Source organism: Azolla caroliniana, unplaced genomic scaffold (assembly GCF_043228905.1).
Source record: "Azolla caroliniana isolate FFs.n. ecotype wild unplaced genomic scaffold, voAzoCaro1.0.p SCAF_13, whole genome shotgun sequence".
Taxonomy (NCBI): Eukaryota; Viridiplantae; Streptophyta; class Polypodiopsida; order Salviniales; family Salviniaceae; genus Azolla; species Azolla caroliniana.
The window spans coordinates 15,065,218-15,084,238 of record NW_028230448.1 but is presented as its reverse complement, the minus strand read 5'-3'; the positions used below and the strand labels follow the sequence as shown (position 1 = coordinate 15,084,238).

At 38.8% G+C, this 19,021-nt stretch overlaps 1 protein-coding gene across 1 annotated transcript; it reads right to left on the bottom strand.

Annotated features, from left to right (window-relative positions):
* Nucleotides 1–13,631: 13,631 nt before the first annotated feature.
* Nucleotides 13,632–17,432, bottom strand: LOC147856286 (tobamovirus multiplication protein 1-like). The gene is made up of 11 exons (XM_087329389.1): nt 17,249–17,432; nt 15,971–16,061; nt 15,814–15,866; nt 15,635–15,727; nt 15,465–15,536; nt 15,250–15,322; nt 14,992–15,037; nt 14,805–14,868; nt 14,661–14,714; nt 14,335–14,412; nt 13,632–14,217 (listed from the first exon to the last, which is right to left on the bottom strand). Exons 1-11 carry the CDS (start codon nt 17,420–17,422, stop codon nt 14,125–14,127), a joined length of 891 nt encoding a protein of 296 aa, XP_087185515.1. The 5' UTR covers nt 17,423–17,432; the 3' UTR covers nt 13,632–14,124.
* Between the last annotated feature and the right edge of the window lie 1,589 nt (nt 17,433–19,021).

The following is a 19,021-nucleotide window of genomic DNA, read 5'->3' as shown; positions in this document are numbered from 1 at the left end:
ATTTACAACCAGGAACCGAGCCACCATGGGGACCAATTTACAACTTGTCACCCACCAAGTTAGAAGTCCTTCGAGCCTACATAGAGGAGAACTTGGCAAGCGGGTTCATCCGTCATTCGAAATCTCCGGCCGGTGCACCCATCTTCTTTGTCAAGAAGAAAGATGGCTCACTTCGTCTTGTCGTTGATTACCGCGGATTGAATAAAGTCACCATCCGGAATAGGTATGCACTTCCTCTTATATCAAGTCTTTTAGAGCGAGTTAATGGTGCCAAGTTTTTTACTAAAATCGACCTACGAGGAGCGTATAATCTCGTGCGGATCCGACCGGGAGATGAGTGGAAGACCGCTTTTCGCACGCGGTATGGGCATTTTGAGTATACTGTTATGCCATTTGGCCTAACCAATGCACCCGCAGTCTTCCAACACATGGCAAATGATATATTCAGAGACCTCTTGGATATCTGTTTGATCATTTATCTGGATGATTTGTTGATTTATTCGAAGACCCAAGAAGAGCACGATTCTCATGTACTATTAGTACTAAAGCGACTCCGCGAGAATGGTCTTTATGCCAAGCTAGAAAAATGTAGCTTTGACTGCAAGCAAGTGGAATTTCTAGGCTACGTCATCTCCTCAAAGGGCATCGCCATGGATCCAGCTAAAATCCAAACTGTACTAGAGTGGCAAATTCCACGGTCGGTACGAGATGTACAATGTTTTCTAGGTTTTGCTAACTTCTACCGTAAGTTTATACAGGATTGCTCGAAGATTATTTTACCTCTCACACAACTTACGAAGAAGGGCCAAGCATTTCTTTGGTCCATCGAAGCAGATATGGCTTTTCGGCATCTTAAGAAAGCCTTTACATCAGCACCGATTCTAGCTCATGTGGATACAAGCAAACCATTCATCATGGAGGCCGACGCATCAGATTTCGCCCTCGGTAGCATCCTTTCTCAACAAGGCGATAAAGAAGAGTTGCATCCGGTGGCTTTCCATTCGCGCAAATTCGATGTCGCAGAAATCAACTATGAAATACATGACAAGGAGTTATTAGCCATCGTGGATTCATTTGTACAATGGCGGCATTTCTTAGAGGGCTCTCCACATCAGGTCATTGTCTTTAGCGATCATAAAAATCTTGCTTATTTTCAGAACGCTCGCGTACTAAATCGACGGCAAGCTCGGTGGGCGCAATTCCTCATGCGTTTCGACTTCAAAATCACATATCGACCGGGGAAGCAGCAAGGAAAAGCAGATGCACTATCACGGCGTTCATATCTTGCACCTCGTCCTGGTGACGCAACATTTGATAATCAAAAGCAAGTAATCTTGGGACCAACACGATTGCACACGACGCGGATTTTTCACACTCCGATGGATTCACGGATTACCGATGACATACGTGCAACCTTGAAGACGGATAGTTTTGCTCAAGACATCCTGGCGCACATTGATACTTCTCGGGCATCCTGTTCTCAGTCTCAACAACCAGGTATTGACTACCGACAATTCGAATATCATGATGGTTTGTTATTCTTTAAGAAGCGTGTATATGTCCCCGATTGCTCCTGTCGCCTTCAAATCGTCCAACATTGTCACGACACCCATACGGCGGGACATTTCGGTAGTACTAAGACGTTGGAACTAGTGCAACGATCTTTTTGGTGGCCCCACATGCGCCGTTTTGTCGACGACTACGTTCAGACCTATGATGCTTGCTGCCAAGCAAAGATGCCACGACACCATCCATATGGCTTGTTGGAACCTTTACCAATTCCAAGTAAGCCATGGCAGTCTATTTGTCTTGATTTTATCACAGATCTGCCGGTCTCGAAGGGGTTTGATGCTATCCTAACCGTCATCGATCGATATACGAAGATGGCACATTTTGTGCCATGTACTAAAGCCATCACTAGCGAGGAAACCACTGCTCTTGTTATGCGTGAGGTATTTCGGCATCATGGCCTCCCAGACAGTATTATCAGTGACCGAGGCCCGCAATTTGTCTCCAAATTTTGGCAGCATCTCTTCAAGATGCTCAAGGTCTCCTGCAACCTCTCCTCCGGCTACCATCCTCAGACTGACGGACAGGCGGAACGAACAAACCAAACGTTGGAGCAATATCTCCGGTGTTTCCTGAGTTATCAACAGGACGATTGGGCCGAGATTCTCCACTTTGCGGAGTTTGCGTATAATAATGCTATTCACTCCTCGACTCAGGTCTCCCCATTTTTCGCTTATACCGGTTTTCATCCTCGCTGGTCGGTGATCGACACTCCAGAGCTACCTACCAACCCTCGTGCCGAGGATCATTTGGAGAGGCTACGCAAGATCCAGATGGATCTCTCTACTCACCTTCGTCATGCTCAACACACACAGAAGACTTATGCGGATCGTCATCGGATTCCCTCCTCTTTTGCCATCGGAGATCGAGTATGGCTCTTACGTCGTAACATCAAGACTACTCAACCGTGCGACAAGTTGGATTATCGACGACTCGGTCCTTTCCGTATTACGGGGAAGATTAATGATGTCACCTTCCGCCTTGATCTCCCTCCGCAGCTTCAAATACATCCGGTTTTCCATTGCTCTCTTCTTGAGCCTTATAAAGCAAACACCATTCCCGATCGTGTGACACCGCCGCCGCCGCCGCTGGAGTTGGACGTCGGCCCGGAGTATGAAGTTGCTGCCATCCTCGATTCCAAACTTGTTCGCAACAAACTTTATTACTTGGTCGATTGGCTCGGTTATAGTCCGAGCGAACGTACTTGGGAACCCGTCGAGCATGTTGCCAATGCACAAGATCTTCTTGCTGATTTCCACCGAAAGTATCCGGACAAACCCGGTCCGCAATTAGCGCCGACTTGTTCCACTCGTCGTCTTTAAGGGGGAGATGGTGTCATGATGGCAAGACTCGAACCCATGACCTTATGCTACATGGGTCGAGCTCTTACCATCATGACTATGAATTGTATTTTGTAGGATATTATTTTCATTTATGCTTTATCATAGAAAATTGATGTATATTCCAGATCTCTCTGGAACATTCTAGAAGTTTCAGGATTATTCCTAAAAACACTATAAAAGGAGGCACAAGGCATTGTTTTGAACCAAATTGGTTCAACACCAATCTTAAGCCTCTTAGTCGATTGTACTTATCTTTCATATAATATAAGGGCTGTTGTCATCATCCTATTTCTCTCTCTCTCCTCTTCTCACTTCCTCTCTCTCAGGAATCTTACGCAGTCTCGTCCTCTTAGTACTAATAGTACTACTCTTCTTAGTACTAATTCCATCTCTGTTTTAGTACTATTCCTGACACTCAGGGGGCTTCCAATGAAATAATTTCAAGCATCGCTGCCAAGAAAACACTATTTGTTGGATAGACCATAATAGATTCTGAGCATTTAAATGCTCGGGTACTATTAACAACATGCCACCACGATGTTGTAATTTTTGCTTTCCCATGGTATATACAAACAAACCTTTTCCGCAAAATAACTAATTATTTCTGCCCAAGGTTTGGTACCTATGCACATACCTTTCAACATATTGAATCTTCGAGCCACCATATGATCCTCCAAATTTAGTAATGTAACTCCCCCTAACCATTTTGGAGTATAGATATTGTTCCATGATACCCAACTCATACCCAATTTTGATTATTTCTTCCACAATGTATATTTAAGTGAACGAGCTAATTGATCAATTGATTTCTTTGTCCAAGGTAATAATGGCAAAAAATAAGAAATCATGGGAATCATTATTAAGCTTGTACCACTTTGAGACGAGTACTAAACGGCCATGATTGAGACTTTCAATGCATAAATTTTTCTAAAATGGTCCCCGATGTCCAATTCAAACTTTCAGACATTGAGATATCAACACCAATAGGGTAACCTAAGTGTCGGCACACATTGCCTTAATCCAATATTTGGCCACACCATCCCCCCACCATCCAAGATCAACCAAGTCACTCTCGCTGCATCTAATGAGCATCGACAATACACATTCCACCTCTTCCTCCTTTATATCCTCCTCCAAGGCAAACATGACATGTTCCCCGCCAATCGTTGTAACTAAGTTAAATAACATTGATCTCGCTTGTGTTATGTCATCATTTAGATTACATTCTTGCCCAAAAGGATTCGTGAAATGCTTAACAGAATCATCAATAATCACTTGTGGGTTTGTATACAAAGTTCCATCGATCTCTACGCATACCACATTCATCCTAGCATGAGATGCATGCAACCCATGGTAAAACTTATGTGAATGACAGTTGTGATCATGTATTTCATTTTTCTTAGCCATCACCCGTGATTGTTGATAACTACAAATCTCTAACACTTGTAAAGCTTGTGACAATGTCTCTTGAATATCCAACCACACATCATCAAATGAACTTTTCACCGACAATGTAGATGTCTAGAAATTGTTGGATTAAACTCATATTTTTTTTACAGATGGATGCTTGATGAATTCCATAATATCGTGTAAAGCGTTGATTCATATTAGAGAGACAAATATCCCATGACGAAACACCATGAACATTGACTTGTCTAGTAAACTTTTCCACCAATTGTCCCATAGCATGTTTAAAGTTATTATGTCCTAGAAAAATGAATTAAACCACAATGGTTGTTTTCCCAATAACGATCTAAAATCATCCACAGTTTGATGTGTGCGTTCCAACACAACCGGGAAATGATATGATGATCCAATCCCCCTATATACTTGCATAGTCATAAGTGTTGGCAAGAATGTCTCATCATGCATAATGTAAATTCGATCCAATCTACTCAAAGTTTATCTATATTGTGCATATTAAAATGTATAACCAACATCATGCCCATTGATCCAAGTCCATGCATCTTAAGACCTCCATCATAAACAAATCCCAAACCTCTTGTTTAGGAGCATCCATTAGGCCATGCATCAAAGTAGATTGACCCACCTCAGAACACATATTAAAATCACCTAACAAAAAACCAGCTCTTCCATGACGTAAAACTCGATGTAAACCTCTCCAAAGATTTATATGTTGCCTTGCAACATTTGGTGCATAAATACCTACCACCCAAATCTTATTCCATTCATAATTAACTTCAACCACTAAGAACCGACCATTAACATCTCTTTGAACCACTATTGGTTGCAAGTTGTCCCTTACAAAAAGCATTACACCTTAATAAAACCCTCTAGTGACTCTGGCATAAAAAACATGATATGCTTATCCTGAAGAGAAGACCCAGACTTAGCATGCTCCTTATGTTCTACTGCACATAATACATACCACTGACTAATACAAATAGTTTTCCACATACCATATTGCTTAGACAAAGAACAAATTCCCCTTACATTCCATGTGACTATTTTCATCACTCACTAATTATGATGTTTGTTGGCGTGCTCACGTTCTCGTTGTGCTAATATCTTGGGTATATCCTTGAAATAATCACTTAAAGCTACAAATGCATTTTGCACAGATGGTCGATGACTTTCGGTGGATACCATTGTACCCCGTGAATTATTTCTTTTCCAATTTTGTTTCTCTAATGGTAAATTGATTTTACCATTCTTATTAAACCTAAGGCTGAAAGGTTTTGTCCCTTGATTAGATTGTTAATTCTCTCTCTCTCTCTCTCTCTCTCTTTGGTAAAAGCACACAATTATATTAATTGTATGTAAAATCCACTTAGTTACAACACTTCCTAATCTCCTCTACCTATCATATGCATATGTAGGGAGAGGGACGTTCTCTAATGCTACCAAAAAACCTGAATATGCATTTGAGGAAATGATCCCCACATGCTCTAACATCCAAAAATTCCACATGAGAATACCTTTAAGCTTCTTTATATAAGCTTTCACCCCATGTCTATTATCAAACATGAAAGCATTACACATATTCCAATTGTGTTGTAGACCCTAATAACGTAAAAATTGGAACAATATCTCCATCTCATCATTTGATCCATTTTGAACATATTGAGAAAAAACTCATTGTTGAGGTCTCAAACAACAACGGGTTAAAACTTGCCAAATGTCCGATAAGTACTTCCAAATGGTACACGCCATAGTTCTAGCCATACGTCCCATTCGTGTCATACTCAAACGCCAATATTCGTATCATACTCATACGTGAAAAGGCTCCAAGTATGATTGAAATCCATACGCGGTACATAGATATATACATATGGTGTATATGGTGTACATAGTGTGTGTGTGTGTGTGTGTGTGTGTGTGAGAGAGAGAGAGAGAGAGAGAGAGAGAGAGAGCGTGTGTGGTCTAGAGAGAGAAGCCATGTTTTGTATGTGTGAGGAGACAATGGTTGAGTGTATATCTAGACTCTAGAGAGAGAGAGAGAGGAGTTATGGGTTTTGTCTATGTGAGGGAGTGTGTAATATGTATATTAGATATCTAGATTTTGTAGAGAGAGAAGATCTGTCAGTTCTCGTGTGACAGAGTGTGTGTGTGTGTGAGACGTCACTTCCATAATCTATTCACAAAGAATTATGAATATCAAAAATTAGAAAAACCCAAAAAAAGTCAAAAAAAGAAGAAGAAGCCAAACGAATATCGCGTACATTTGCAAACATTCGCGTACGTCCAGTAAATTGGACGTACACGAATATTAGGAACTATGGTACACGCTATAGGACATTTAATGAACCTATGTGTATTATCCTCGAATGGAACGGTGCAAAAGAAACAAGTGCCAGACCCTAATCCTCGTGGTAGATGGGGATGCCAACCACGTTGTAATATTTTCCACCACCTTGCATTTGACTTATATACATTCCACAACTTCGTTTCTTTAGGAGATATCCAAGATAATGATGTCATCGCATGATGATACAATATATTTGTAGTGACCTGTAACAAGCGTGTACCATCTTGTAACCGCCAATCTACCCAAGGTGCAAAATTGGTTTTCAATGACAAAGATCCTTGCAACAATGGCATATCATGTAATTTCTCCCAAATAAATCCATAATTTGGGGGAATACATAACCATCTCTTAGCATCTTCAAAATCCAACAACCTCTGAGATTCATTATCAACCACATCTTCCAAATGTACAATCCCCAATCGAAATAAACGATTGAATTGAGATCTCAACTTCTCTTTCCCATGCCAAAACAACACTCGAGAAGAAACAAGCAATTCATTTTGTAATGAATTACAATATTCTCGATCACTTGATGGTCCCCATTCAAAAAGAGATAATGCATCTTGCCACGATCTTACCAAATGTTGTCCACATATAGAATGTCGAATCTTTAGAGGAATACTTCCATTTAGTAGTGACCACCATGATGCTTGAATCTTTGTTTTCCCATGCACCAATCCTTCATGCTCAATAAAATATTGCATCATAGATATCCATGGTTGATCTTGTTGACATATATCTCGTAATAATGTAAATCTATGAGCCATCAAATGCCTTTCCAAATCCAATATTGCTACACCACCGAACCTTTTAGGAGTAGCCAAATGGTCCCATGAAATCCATGTAACTCCCATCATTTCTCCCTTCCGCCACAACATGAACCGAATAGGTTGTAACATGCTTTGTAATGCCTTCTTAGTCCAAGGAAGTAAAGGCAAAAAATATAATAACATGGGTATCAAGATACATTGCATCATTTTGAGTCGTACATGAAAGGGCCATAATTGAGACTTCCAATACATAAATTTGTCCCTCAATTTACTACCAATCCAATCAATCAATTGAACATTTGTAACATCAATGCCCAATGGATAACCCAAATGTCGATAAATTGAACCTCGTGTAATCATTGTCCCTCGTCATCCCAAACATTCCAAATCACTCTCCGTACAAGAAATAAGGCGAGACTTCCTCCAATTTATATACAACCCTTAAGCTAAAGCAAATTGATCCCAAACTTGTATACTCCTTTTAAGATTTTCTTTTGAGGCTTGTAAAAACATCAATGAATCATCTGCCAATGCTTGTGCCACCAATTGTCCACTAGAAGGAAGATGCAAACCCACAATATCTCCACTGGCCGCAAGATTTGACAACACTACTAACAAAGGATGTGTAACAATAGCAAATAACAATGGGCTTAGTGGACATCCTTGCCGCATGGATCTAGTAAGAAACACTTTCGGAGTGACTCCGCCATTAAACATCACACGGGAGGTTGCATTTTGCCCTAACAAAAAGATAAGTCGACACATACGAGGACCAAACCCCATATTATACATCACACATGAGAGGAAAGACCAATTAACATGATCATATGCTTTTTCCAAATCTAATTGCACCATAACCATTTCTTGATGTGTATGTCGAGCATAATCGGTCGCCATTTGAACATTCAAAACATTATGCAATATATTTCTACCTGTAATAAAACCATATTGAGATGGATGAATAAGTTGAGGTAAGAACTTCTTAGGTCTATTGGATAATATCTTTGCAAACACTTTGTACAACCCTCCCATCAATGAAATAGGCCTCCATTGATGAAATGACTCTAGAGATTGTACCTTTGGTATCAATTTGATTAAGCCCACCGTCCAGCTCTCAGGCATGAAACCCGAATCCCAACATTGTTGAAACATTTGTGTGAATGGACTCTTAAGCATGCTAGCATACTTCTTAAAAACTTCATTTGTAACACCATCCCAACCAGGGCTTTTACCATTTGGAAGGTGTAACAATACCTTTTCCACCTCAGCTTCTTCAAAATCAACATCCAATTCTTGACAAATATTTGTATTCACGGCACTCCCAATTACATTATAAAACTCTTGTCGTGCTTTCAAGACATCCTCATTAATAATCAACTCTGGCCCAACCAAATTCTTAAAATGAGTAATACATAACTCAATAACCTTGACTGGGTCTACAACAATGTCATCCCCTATCTTAATTTGTACCACATTTGAACGAGCATATGGTGGTCTTAATCCTTGAAAAAACATATGAGATTGTGATTGATTATATATAAATCCCACCTTCAATTGACGTATTCTTGGATGCTGATAACTTTGACAGGACAAATTCTTCACAATGTCCTATACTTGAACTTGAACATCCAAAAGCTCTTCATCATGTGGATTATTCATCAACAGTACATTGCACCGCGTAAGAATATATGAAAACTTATCAATCAATTTCTTACGTCTTTTAGCATTAGTCATACCATACATACGATGACCATTGATGTTTTGTAGTGTTGTACCTCTCTCTCTCTCCAACATTATTTGGTCTATGCATTGATGAATTAGAAGAAATGGTTACCAAGTTTGTAAAGGAAGAATGTGTTGAAGAAGTTGCCATTGCGAATGTTGTGATTATGCTTTTGTTATATGCGGATGATGTAGTGCTTTTTGCAAATACTTCAAGAGATGCACAAAAGCTTATGAAGGCATTGGAAAAATTTTGCATGCATACTAGATTAAGTGTCAATAGCTCTAAAACAAAGATTATGCTTGTGAAGAGTCAAAAAAGAGATCAACCATACATTATGTACAACAATGAGCCACTTGAATGTGTGGAAAGCTTCAAATATCTTGGCCTTGAAGTTCCTTCAAATCATAAATGGAATGAATGTGCTACACGCCGCTTAGAGGCAGGTAAGCAAGCATATTATATATTTGAGAACACATGTAATCTTCGAGATATTAAGTATTGGATCCTCAAGAAATATCTTTTTGACACTTTGGTGACCCTGGTTCTTCTCTATGGGGTGGAAGTATGGGGCGGTAGCATCCCTAAGTCTATGTGGAAAGAGTTTGAAAATGTCCAAAAATATTTTCTTACAAGGTTTCTACAAGTTAAGAAACAAATGCCCTACACCCTCCTCCTCCTTGAGACGGGATCGCTTCCCATTGGGATCATGGCCATGGAAAGGGTTGTTGAATACATGGTTAAGGTTCAAAAAAGTCTCTCACATCGACTTCCTAGAATTGCATGGGAAGCAAGCAAAAAAATCCAAAAGACGCATAAAAGCAAAATGTTGTGTTCCGGTTGGATGCAAGATTTAGAAAAATGGTTTGGTAGATGGGATGCAAGACACTTGCTTCATGATGCGTGTCACTAGATTCCTCTATAAATGAGGCTTTTTTGCAACGCCAATGTATCATGACATGGGACAAATGTGGTGGCTCACGCTTCACACATTATACTACAAATGTTGCACCTAACTACAAAACCATATTCTTCGCGGAACGGGGAAGTCGTACACATCGATACATGTTAGAGCTCGGGTAGAGCCCATCCTGATATCTGCCATTCAAACCATTGCTTCCATGCGACTTAGCTCGCACGCATTGAGATGTGAGACGGGGCGTTGGGGCACAAGTGATGAGAGTGGCCGACTATGCACACTTTGCCCTAAACAAGTTTGAGAGTCTGAGTATCAAACTTTGATACAATGCTCTGCCTTTGATCATATTCAACCATGCTTTCCACATCTCTTCGATCGAGCCCAATCCTTGCACGAATTTCTCTCACAACCACGATGTGCACTCTCGATTGCAACATTCATTGGTAAAGTTCTTGATCATCGAGAGTCGCTACTCACCTTCACACGTATCACGTGAAATGTAATATTTTTGGTCTCATAGGTCATATTTGACCTCCGAAGACGATAATATAATCTCTCTCTCTCTCTCTCTCTCTCTCTCTCTCTCTCTCTCTCTCTCTCTCTCTCTCTCTCTCTCTCGTTTTTAATCTCCAGAAGAGGGGGGTTTAGGGTTGGGTAAACCCTAGTTGGGTGACTACTGACAGAGTTAGGCGACTGAGGTGTTAGGGTTGGGCGGCTACTAACAAGGTTGGGTGACCGATGACTCAGAGTTGGGCAACTACTGATAGGATTGGGCGACTGAGGACTCAAAGTTGGGTGATTACTAACAGGGTTGGGCGAGCGAGGACTCAGAATTGGGTGAACTTTGACAGGGTTGGGTGACCAAGGACTCAGAGTTGGGCAACCTCTAACAACTTTTTTTATCATGCGTTTTTTCTTTATCCAAATCAGACGGTGCAAATCGTACACGCACTCAGTTGAGCAATTGCACCTTCCATGGCCACAATTCCCTTAAGATTTGGTAGCTAATAGGCAGATCGGTATGCATGTTGTATGTATGTATGTATGTATGTATGTATGTATGTATGTATGTATGTATGTATGTATGTATGTATGTATGTATGTATGTATGTATGTGTGTGTGTGTGTGTGTGTGTGTGTGTGTGTGTGTGTACCTATAATTACACAAGGTGGTTTTATGCTTTGAGTTCACCATTTGATGCATCGAAGAAACCATCCATCACTCGAAAGATCAGACAAAGCACGTGTCTGTTGTGTTCAAACTCAGCGGGAAATGCCCCATTGCCCAACCCGAAATGTCCTCCCATGGTTGCAACAAAACCTAAGGGATGGGGATGGATGCTCGTGATGATGTTGAATGGTTGCACACAATCTTGCAATCCCATGTCTTTGTCATCTGGTATTGGTCGTCCCGAGCAGAGGATCTCAAAACTCGAGACACATATTGTAATACTGCCACATGTGAAGAAACTCTCTCGTGTTCAACCGAACCTATCAAAGTATGTGCAACGTTACGTGTTCATTCATCATTTTTGCAATGTGAGGAGCAAGTTTATAGTAGGATCTATGAGTGTGTAGAATTGATCTCTTGCCAGCTCAATTAGGATCCTCAATGTAGTGATGTCCATGATATCCACAATAAATTTGAATTAGTCATAACATAAATAAAGCTCATCAATCAAATAAATTGACCTTCCCAAGAATGAGGCAATAAACTCGTTGACATTTGGTCAAATCCTTGCATTTTGGATCGTTACTTTATTCACATACTAAAGATCTTGAATAAAACGAAGGGCTCCAACTTCTTTGGCACTATGAGCCCTCAACACCACTCCACTTCCATCAACCATATTTAGGTATGCTTATTATCACCAGTGAGGAGAAGCATAATTGGAGAGTTTAGCACAATAGATAATTCTAGTGTTCGGGAAGGAATTATAGAATTGCCTCTAAAAAATAATTTGCTAGTTTTGGTGAGAGTAACAATAAGAATAGTGTAAGTGTATTCATTCATGAATGAGGTTTCTTCTTTATGTCATTACTAGCCCAATTTCTCTCAAGGGAATTATTAAACACATATATATCGATTCATGTATGCTTCACTTGGTCCAAGCATATGGGATATACCCTAGTAGGTAGAACTATGCCTTAGCTTGCATGTTGAGGTTGGATGTGATGTAAAGAGCTAAAAAGCAAAATAATGGTCTAATGAAAGATAGAACACAAATATTCAAAATGTTGCCACTTTGGGCCAATGAATTATCTAAATACTTGAGTAGTCTTTTACCGGTTTAACATTGTGTTTGTGAGCATGAATCATATTGTGTCCAACATGTAATGGTGCTTGTGAAACAAAAGAAACAACCAAAGCTTCTCGAACACCCCAAGACCCAAATATGATGTGTAATATGATTGGGAGTGATGTGTAATATGGTGTAATATTTTTTTGCCCAATGAGAGAAATTGAGCTAGCCTAATATGGGAGTGATGTGTAATATCATTACTAACCCAATATGATGTGTAATATTTATGCTATATTTGAAAGTGATTCCAACTTAATTAATGTTAGAATCTTAATTAACACTAAGCAAAATTAAAGAGAAAAATAAGGAAGAAAGGGCACCAATCCACCCGATCAACAGTGAAGGTGAGAGATGGATCTATGTCTATACATGGTGGTGTTCCATCCCCAAACTCAAACACGTATGCCACCATGACTCATCATTTAAATACACAACATTAATCAAACCACAATATGCAAATAGGATTTTTGGACTATATGTTGAAAACCCCAACCTACCAAATCCATGACTGAAGCTTTTGGACTTGATAGTAGTTGCAACTCGTAGACTATTTAGAATTACCTCGAAAAACAACATAGGTTGTCAGGTTAATTTGTTGAGGACGACATTGTCCCTACATGATAGTGAAAATGCAAGGAAAAGTGCCATTCTTGTAGTCAAAGGTGGTTGCTTTAAAGCAAAAGAGAGAAGTGCAAAGCGTGTTTCCTTGTAAGTGATAAGATTGCAACATTTTCTTAAAGCAACCTTGGACTCATCAAATGGTTGGGTGTTTTAGTGAAGGATACAAAATCAAATAGACTTTCTTCATCAGTTACATTTTATAATAGAGTTTGAGTTTCCTTTCATAATCCAAAACAATCAAATTTACCCAATAAGAACTAAGTCCACATTATCTAGCCTTTTTTGTATTGATATCATGGAGGCATGGTGGGTCATGGCTTTGAATCAACTTGGTCCAAAATAGCAATAGAAACACAAATGCCTTTGAATGTGCAAGATACTTGGCGGAAATTTAGTCATGACTAAAGACAAACCTATGGATGTATATTTACCTAAGTGGATGGCTATGTATCTTACCAAAACTAAATAGGACTTATACATATGATGATACAAAAGCTTATAGAGACATTCCCAACGTAAATATACAAGGACAATATCAATTGAAATCAAATACTTGTCTACAAACGTCTCTTTTGGATTTCTACAATTTGAATTATTTCTGAGTATCAACACAATTTCCTTAGTTAAAACGCTCTAATTCTCATTATATGGTAAAAGAAACACAAATTAATACAATCATCCTAAGGTTCTCCAATGGATATGAAAACAAGCCCAAAGTGAAACTAGATTTAGACATCTGAAATTGATTATATATTTAAATTGACACCACCTATAGAGGATATTCTAATCCAAATTTGATCATCCTAAAACCTTTTCAGTTATATTGCGTCAACTCTTTTTGTATATTCACAAAACAAGCAAATACTTACATATTCAGCCTTGTGTTATGCAATAAACTTTTTGTTTCATGGCAGGATCAGCAATGAAAGCTTGGATTCCATGGTTTTGAACGACAATTATAATGAAGGATGAAATATTCAGTTGCTATCACCCAATGGAGATTAATGAAGCTTGAAATGAGGTTGCCCAAGTAAATTTTTATGAGAATGTATATTCCCTAGCAACCAAACCTCTCTATATTTAATCAATATTTATATTTGACTTTCCCTAGCTGATCGGCTGATATTGAGCTTCTGTACGCTTCGGAGGAAGCTTACGGAGAATATAGAGGATGAGTGCCGAAGGCAAAATTTCAGCCAACTGCAAGAAAGAACCAAACAAGCATATATAAGAGTTTTTAACCATCCAAAAATAGATCAAGAGACTCCAAAGAAGCCTTTATGAACTTTTCAATTCACATGCTCCATTGTTCATTACCGTGTAGTAGAGTAAATTGAGAAGAGGATGATACAGCACATCCAGATCAGCCTTCGCATTAAATGCTGCAACAGCAACCTGAGACAGACAAATTCACTCTGAGGTAAAATTATGGCTCTTAAGTACTAAGTAGGAAACATTTCAAAAGAAATTTCCTTTTAAGTTGTTAGAATTTCTTCAAGTCATTAGTTGTTCCAATCAATCTACTCTATCTTGTTTAATGCCAGTTTACATTTCAGACAAAACACAGCAATACAAAGTTAACAAAAATATACCATGGCATGAAGTCTGCCATCAAAGTTCAATGAAAACGGATAATATCTTACCACAACAGTTCGAGTGATGAAACATGTAAAGCATATGACCGTTATAAATCCAACCTGGTAACAAACAAAAGCACTTTAGCCATCACCGAATCAGAGCTAACAGAATTTGATACAGGTTGTAATGCTGATATTCTAGAAATGCACCTCTCTGAGCTTTTTTTGGCGGCCTACTGATTCCAAAGGAAATCTCCGAAGCATAAAAAATAATCTGGCAAATCATTACCAAGTTAAAACAGTTTGGAATTGAAGACAATAAGAACCCCTACAAATAAATTGGAATTCAAGATTTCAACAAAAATTATTGTAATTTTCAGTGGTTTCGATAGCATACCTCCCACCATATATAGCAAAGCCAATAGCAGCAAAGCATGATACAACTACAATCAGCCAAGATCGCTCATGTTATTATAATAATAAGAGTTTGATCTGTTTAAATAGCTTTATCAATGCTAGAATATGTTCCTAAGATATAACCAATGCCTGCATGTGTTCAAATATAATTCAACCAATCTATCATTCTTTTGATCTTTGAAATTACCCATTTTCAGAAAATAAAATACCGATAGCATAAAACTTAACAAGATCTTACCCGCAAAAAATGTCTTTGCTACAGCTTGAGTAACCACGTTATAGCTGAACCATTCACAGACCCACATTATAATCTAACATAAGAAAAGATCAATTAGAAAGTTCCAGAAAAGATATCAATTGTAATCCAGTAGCAGAAGAGATGTTAAACTAGAAAATTTTAAGAGACAAATGTGTTGCAAATCTTACTTACAATTAACTTCCGAATAGAATTACCTGGATAAAATAAATCACACCATTTACTCCAAGAAAGAAAGAAAGGAGATTTTCTGTAGGCAGGCTTCGTGCCTGTCTTAGAGAAATCAAGTAGACTCATCAAATCATAATTGATTGCTTTTTACCAAAAATCCTTATCGCAATGAAGCTTCAAAATAAGCATTTTATACCTGATAGTATATTTCTGCCCAGAACAGGACAAGTAAGGTATAGGTAGAGAAGAAAAGAAGCCCTGGTAGTTCTAGTAGGATAACACTCAAAATCTGCAATATTAAGTAAACAAATCCAACTTCAGGGCTACATCCGAAACAGAGAAGAAATAACTTTCAGCCTGTAAAGATAGAGTTACCGGAATTCTAAATGAGAAAACACTAGAATAGAAACCAAACACCAGCGCACGAGCTGCAGAGAAGCGAGAATAAATGAGCCAAATGATAGTTATTCTAATTTCTAATCATACAAATATAAAATGAAGACAAAATGATTAAAGAAATTAGTAAACATACCAGCAGTGACAATGAAGTTCATCAGATGAAAGACCTTTTGGGTAGTCCAACCATACTCTGGCACACGTATTTCAATCCGTACTAGTTGAATCTATTGAAAAGCAATGTCCCAGTTATAAATTATTTCAGTTTTTAGAAGTGATGAAAAACCACACATTCAGCATATGACTTCTCTAACATTATTATCGTTATTGAAGATATACACTCTAATGAGACCTAAGAGAATACAAGGAACCCTGATGAAACGAGATTACTGCATATCTATGATTGAAATTAAGGCAATGCAAAACAGAACAGATTCAACGTGAAGGCATTTCAATCATGCATCTACCAAAACATCTTCAGGAAATAGAAAAAACTGATATGCCACATATGCAAAATATCCAAATTTGCCATAATTTTAATCTGGGAAATTTCCAAAGTAACCCCCAGTTTTTCTTTATTTCCTTAAATAGGCCTGAATTTCTGTTATTTTTTCAAAGGCAATTACTACACTGTATTTCAAGTTTTTCCCTTTACTCTGGTAAGTTCTAATAGCCATTACTATGGTCACTATTCACCATAACTATCAATGACAACAATATCTATGCCTGCTACATATCATTGCCATAAACAAGTGCATAAAAGTTCTGAAAGGCCATAGCATGTTACAAAATATTCAAAGAACCTAGAGCATAGATCAATCCGAAATTCCTTCTTTCAACCAATCGGTCAAATAAAAAAATGGCTTTGACATATTTAAGATTGGAAAACCCGTCTTTCATATCTAGCCATTGCCTATATGAGAGGCAAGTCACGATTCTGGGCAATGGCAAAAACAAATGGTCACACAGATATCAATCCAACAAATAGAATGCATCATTCGATGGCTACAGGGACTAATCTAAAAATCCGTTTCAGATAGCTCTTAACAAATAGCCATTAGAGACCACTCTAAACTAATCCTGCATTCGTTCAACCCTAACAATAGCCATACACAGGCCAATCCAAACCTAATATTTACATCTTCAACCCTAGCGAAGGAGTTTTAGTTTAATGACATGATATAAAAAAAGCGATCGAGATTTCCAAAGACGAAACATTTAACACAAAGGTGCAATACCAGTAGATCAAGAAAAACAGCAAGGAACAAGACAATCCATGAAGAATGTCACAATATCAATAAGGAGTCAAATTCCATAGACAAGAGATAAGCGCATCGGCAGAAAGCAAGACGGCATCAAGACAAGAAGAAACACAGGGAATTATATCATAAGAGATGCCATTTCGATCACATACCAAAGTGACTGCAGCGATGAGAGAGTAAGCCCCACACAGAGTGTAAAACACACCTTCTTGCCATGCACTCGAATTAGTCTCCCACCATGAACCGCTAATTAGTCCTACACTACCCATATCTTGAAGCTCGATACTATTATGCAGCGGAGAACTATATGCAAGTCCTCCTGCCATGATCGTTTTCTGCATCATCTATATCAACGAACAGAAAGCACACAAAAAAGCACAAGGATAGATAGGGCCGTAAACAGAGGAGAGAAGGATATGATTATCGAAACCCTAATGTTTATAACGCGGAGAAGGGAGGAAAGAATATAATTAGGGGAAGAGAAAGGATCGGATAAAAAGCTTGGAAGAGAAGAGAAGAGAGGAGAAGAAATCGTATCAAAAAATCCAGATAAAGAAAGAAGCAGGGCAAACGCAGAGAGGCTCTAGAGAGAGAGAGAGCATGCAGAGTTGGCGCAGAGCAAAGCAAACCCTAGTCTGTCTGTCTGTCTGTCTGTCTGTCTGTCTCACGAAACCAACGTGGCTTTCTTTTCTTTTTTCTTCTTCTTCTTCTTCTTCTCTCTTATTTATTCATTCAGAAAAAGACCAGACCAGACCAGACCAGACCCACCAACAGAGACCAAGACTAGACCAGACAGACACTAAACAAAAAAAAAAAGCAATTTGTATGGTGTGTCTGGTGTGTGGATGGGTGGGTCCCCAAGAGGAGAGAGCATAATGTCCACCCGGACATCTCATTCATGCTCGCCCGCCCATCTCGTTCATGCCTACCTGCCTGCCCGATCCTCCCTCGCCTGCTCGTCATGTTGGCGCCTGCCATGTTCGATCCATCCGTCATCCACCACCTTGTGTTTCCATCATGAATGTCTTTGATCCTGTTCACCTATCATCTTATCCACCCCCCGAGTTCTCCATCCATCCATCCATCGCACCGACATTCGATATGATGATGCCACCTTCCATCATCTTATGTATGTCATTTGCGTTCTCTTCGTGGTCTCGTCAAGTTTCGTGCACTCCCCCTCCCCCGCATTGACATCCAGTAGCATGGTGCCCCATACATATATTTTTAAGTCGTCTCTTTGGACCCTCATTCTATCAATCAACTCGTGTTTTTTGGGTTGCCCGACCTCAATTGCCATACATTATCCAGTATGTTTTGCTATCTTCGAATTTTGTAATCTCTTTGGTGTGGTTGTGCTCGACCACCCTCTATGTAATTGGTGTTTGATTCATGATGCTTCAATTTTGTCCCTTTGCCCATCCAATTGATCTAAATGCCGTGTACAACGTAATCACACAAATGATTTAGAATTTATTAACGCATGTCTCGTACATGATCATTCCGATAAATTAGAATCGATTTGCAACACAAGATTCCTTTTGCTCACTCATGATGGTAATTTAGAAAAACTCTCCTTTTCCGATTAATGCAAAGGGGTTACCCTTGTTGGGCCTTAAATTCAAGGTGTCTAAGAAGAATCATTAGATGACCATCTCCTAAATATCGGATGGTTTGGTAAGTTCTAATTTAATTTCTTTTTCATTCATCCTTATCAAGAATATCAACTTCTTATCTAATACCACACATAAGTGCCTTGCAAAATAAAAAATCTCATAGCCATCAATTGTTTTTGTCATGCATGGAATGGATGTTGGAAAGTGCATTCACTATTATTTTGATCACGTAAAAGATTTTTTTTGGATTTTAACTCAAGATGGCACGACTTATCACATATTTCATGTGGATCTTTTTGTTTATTTGAA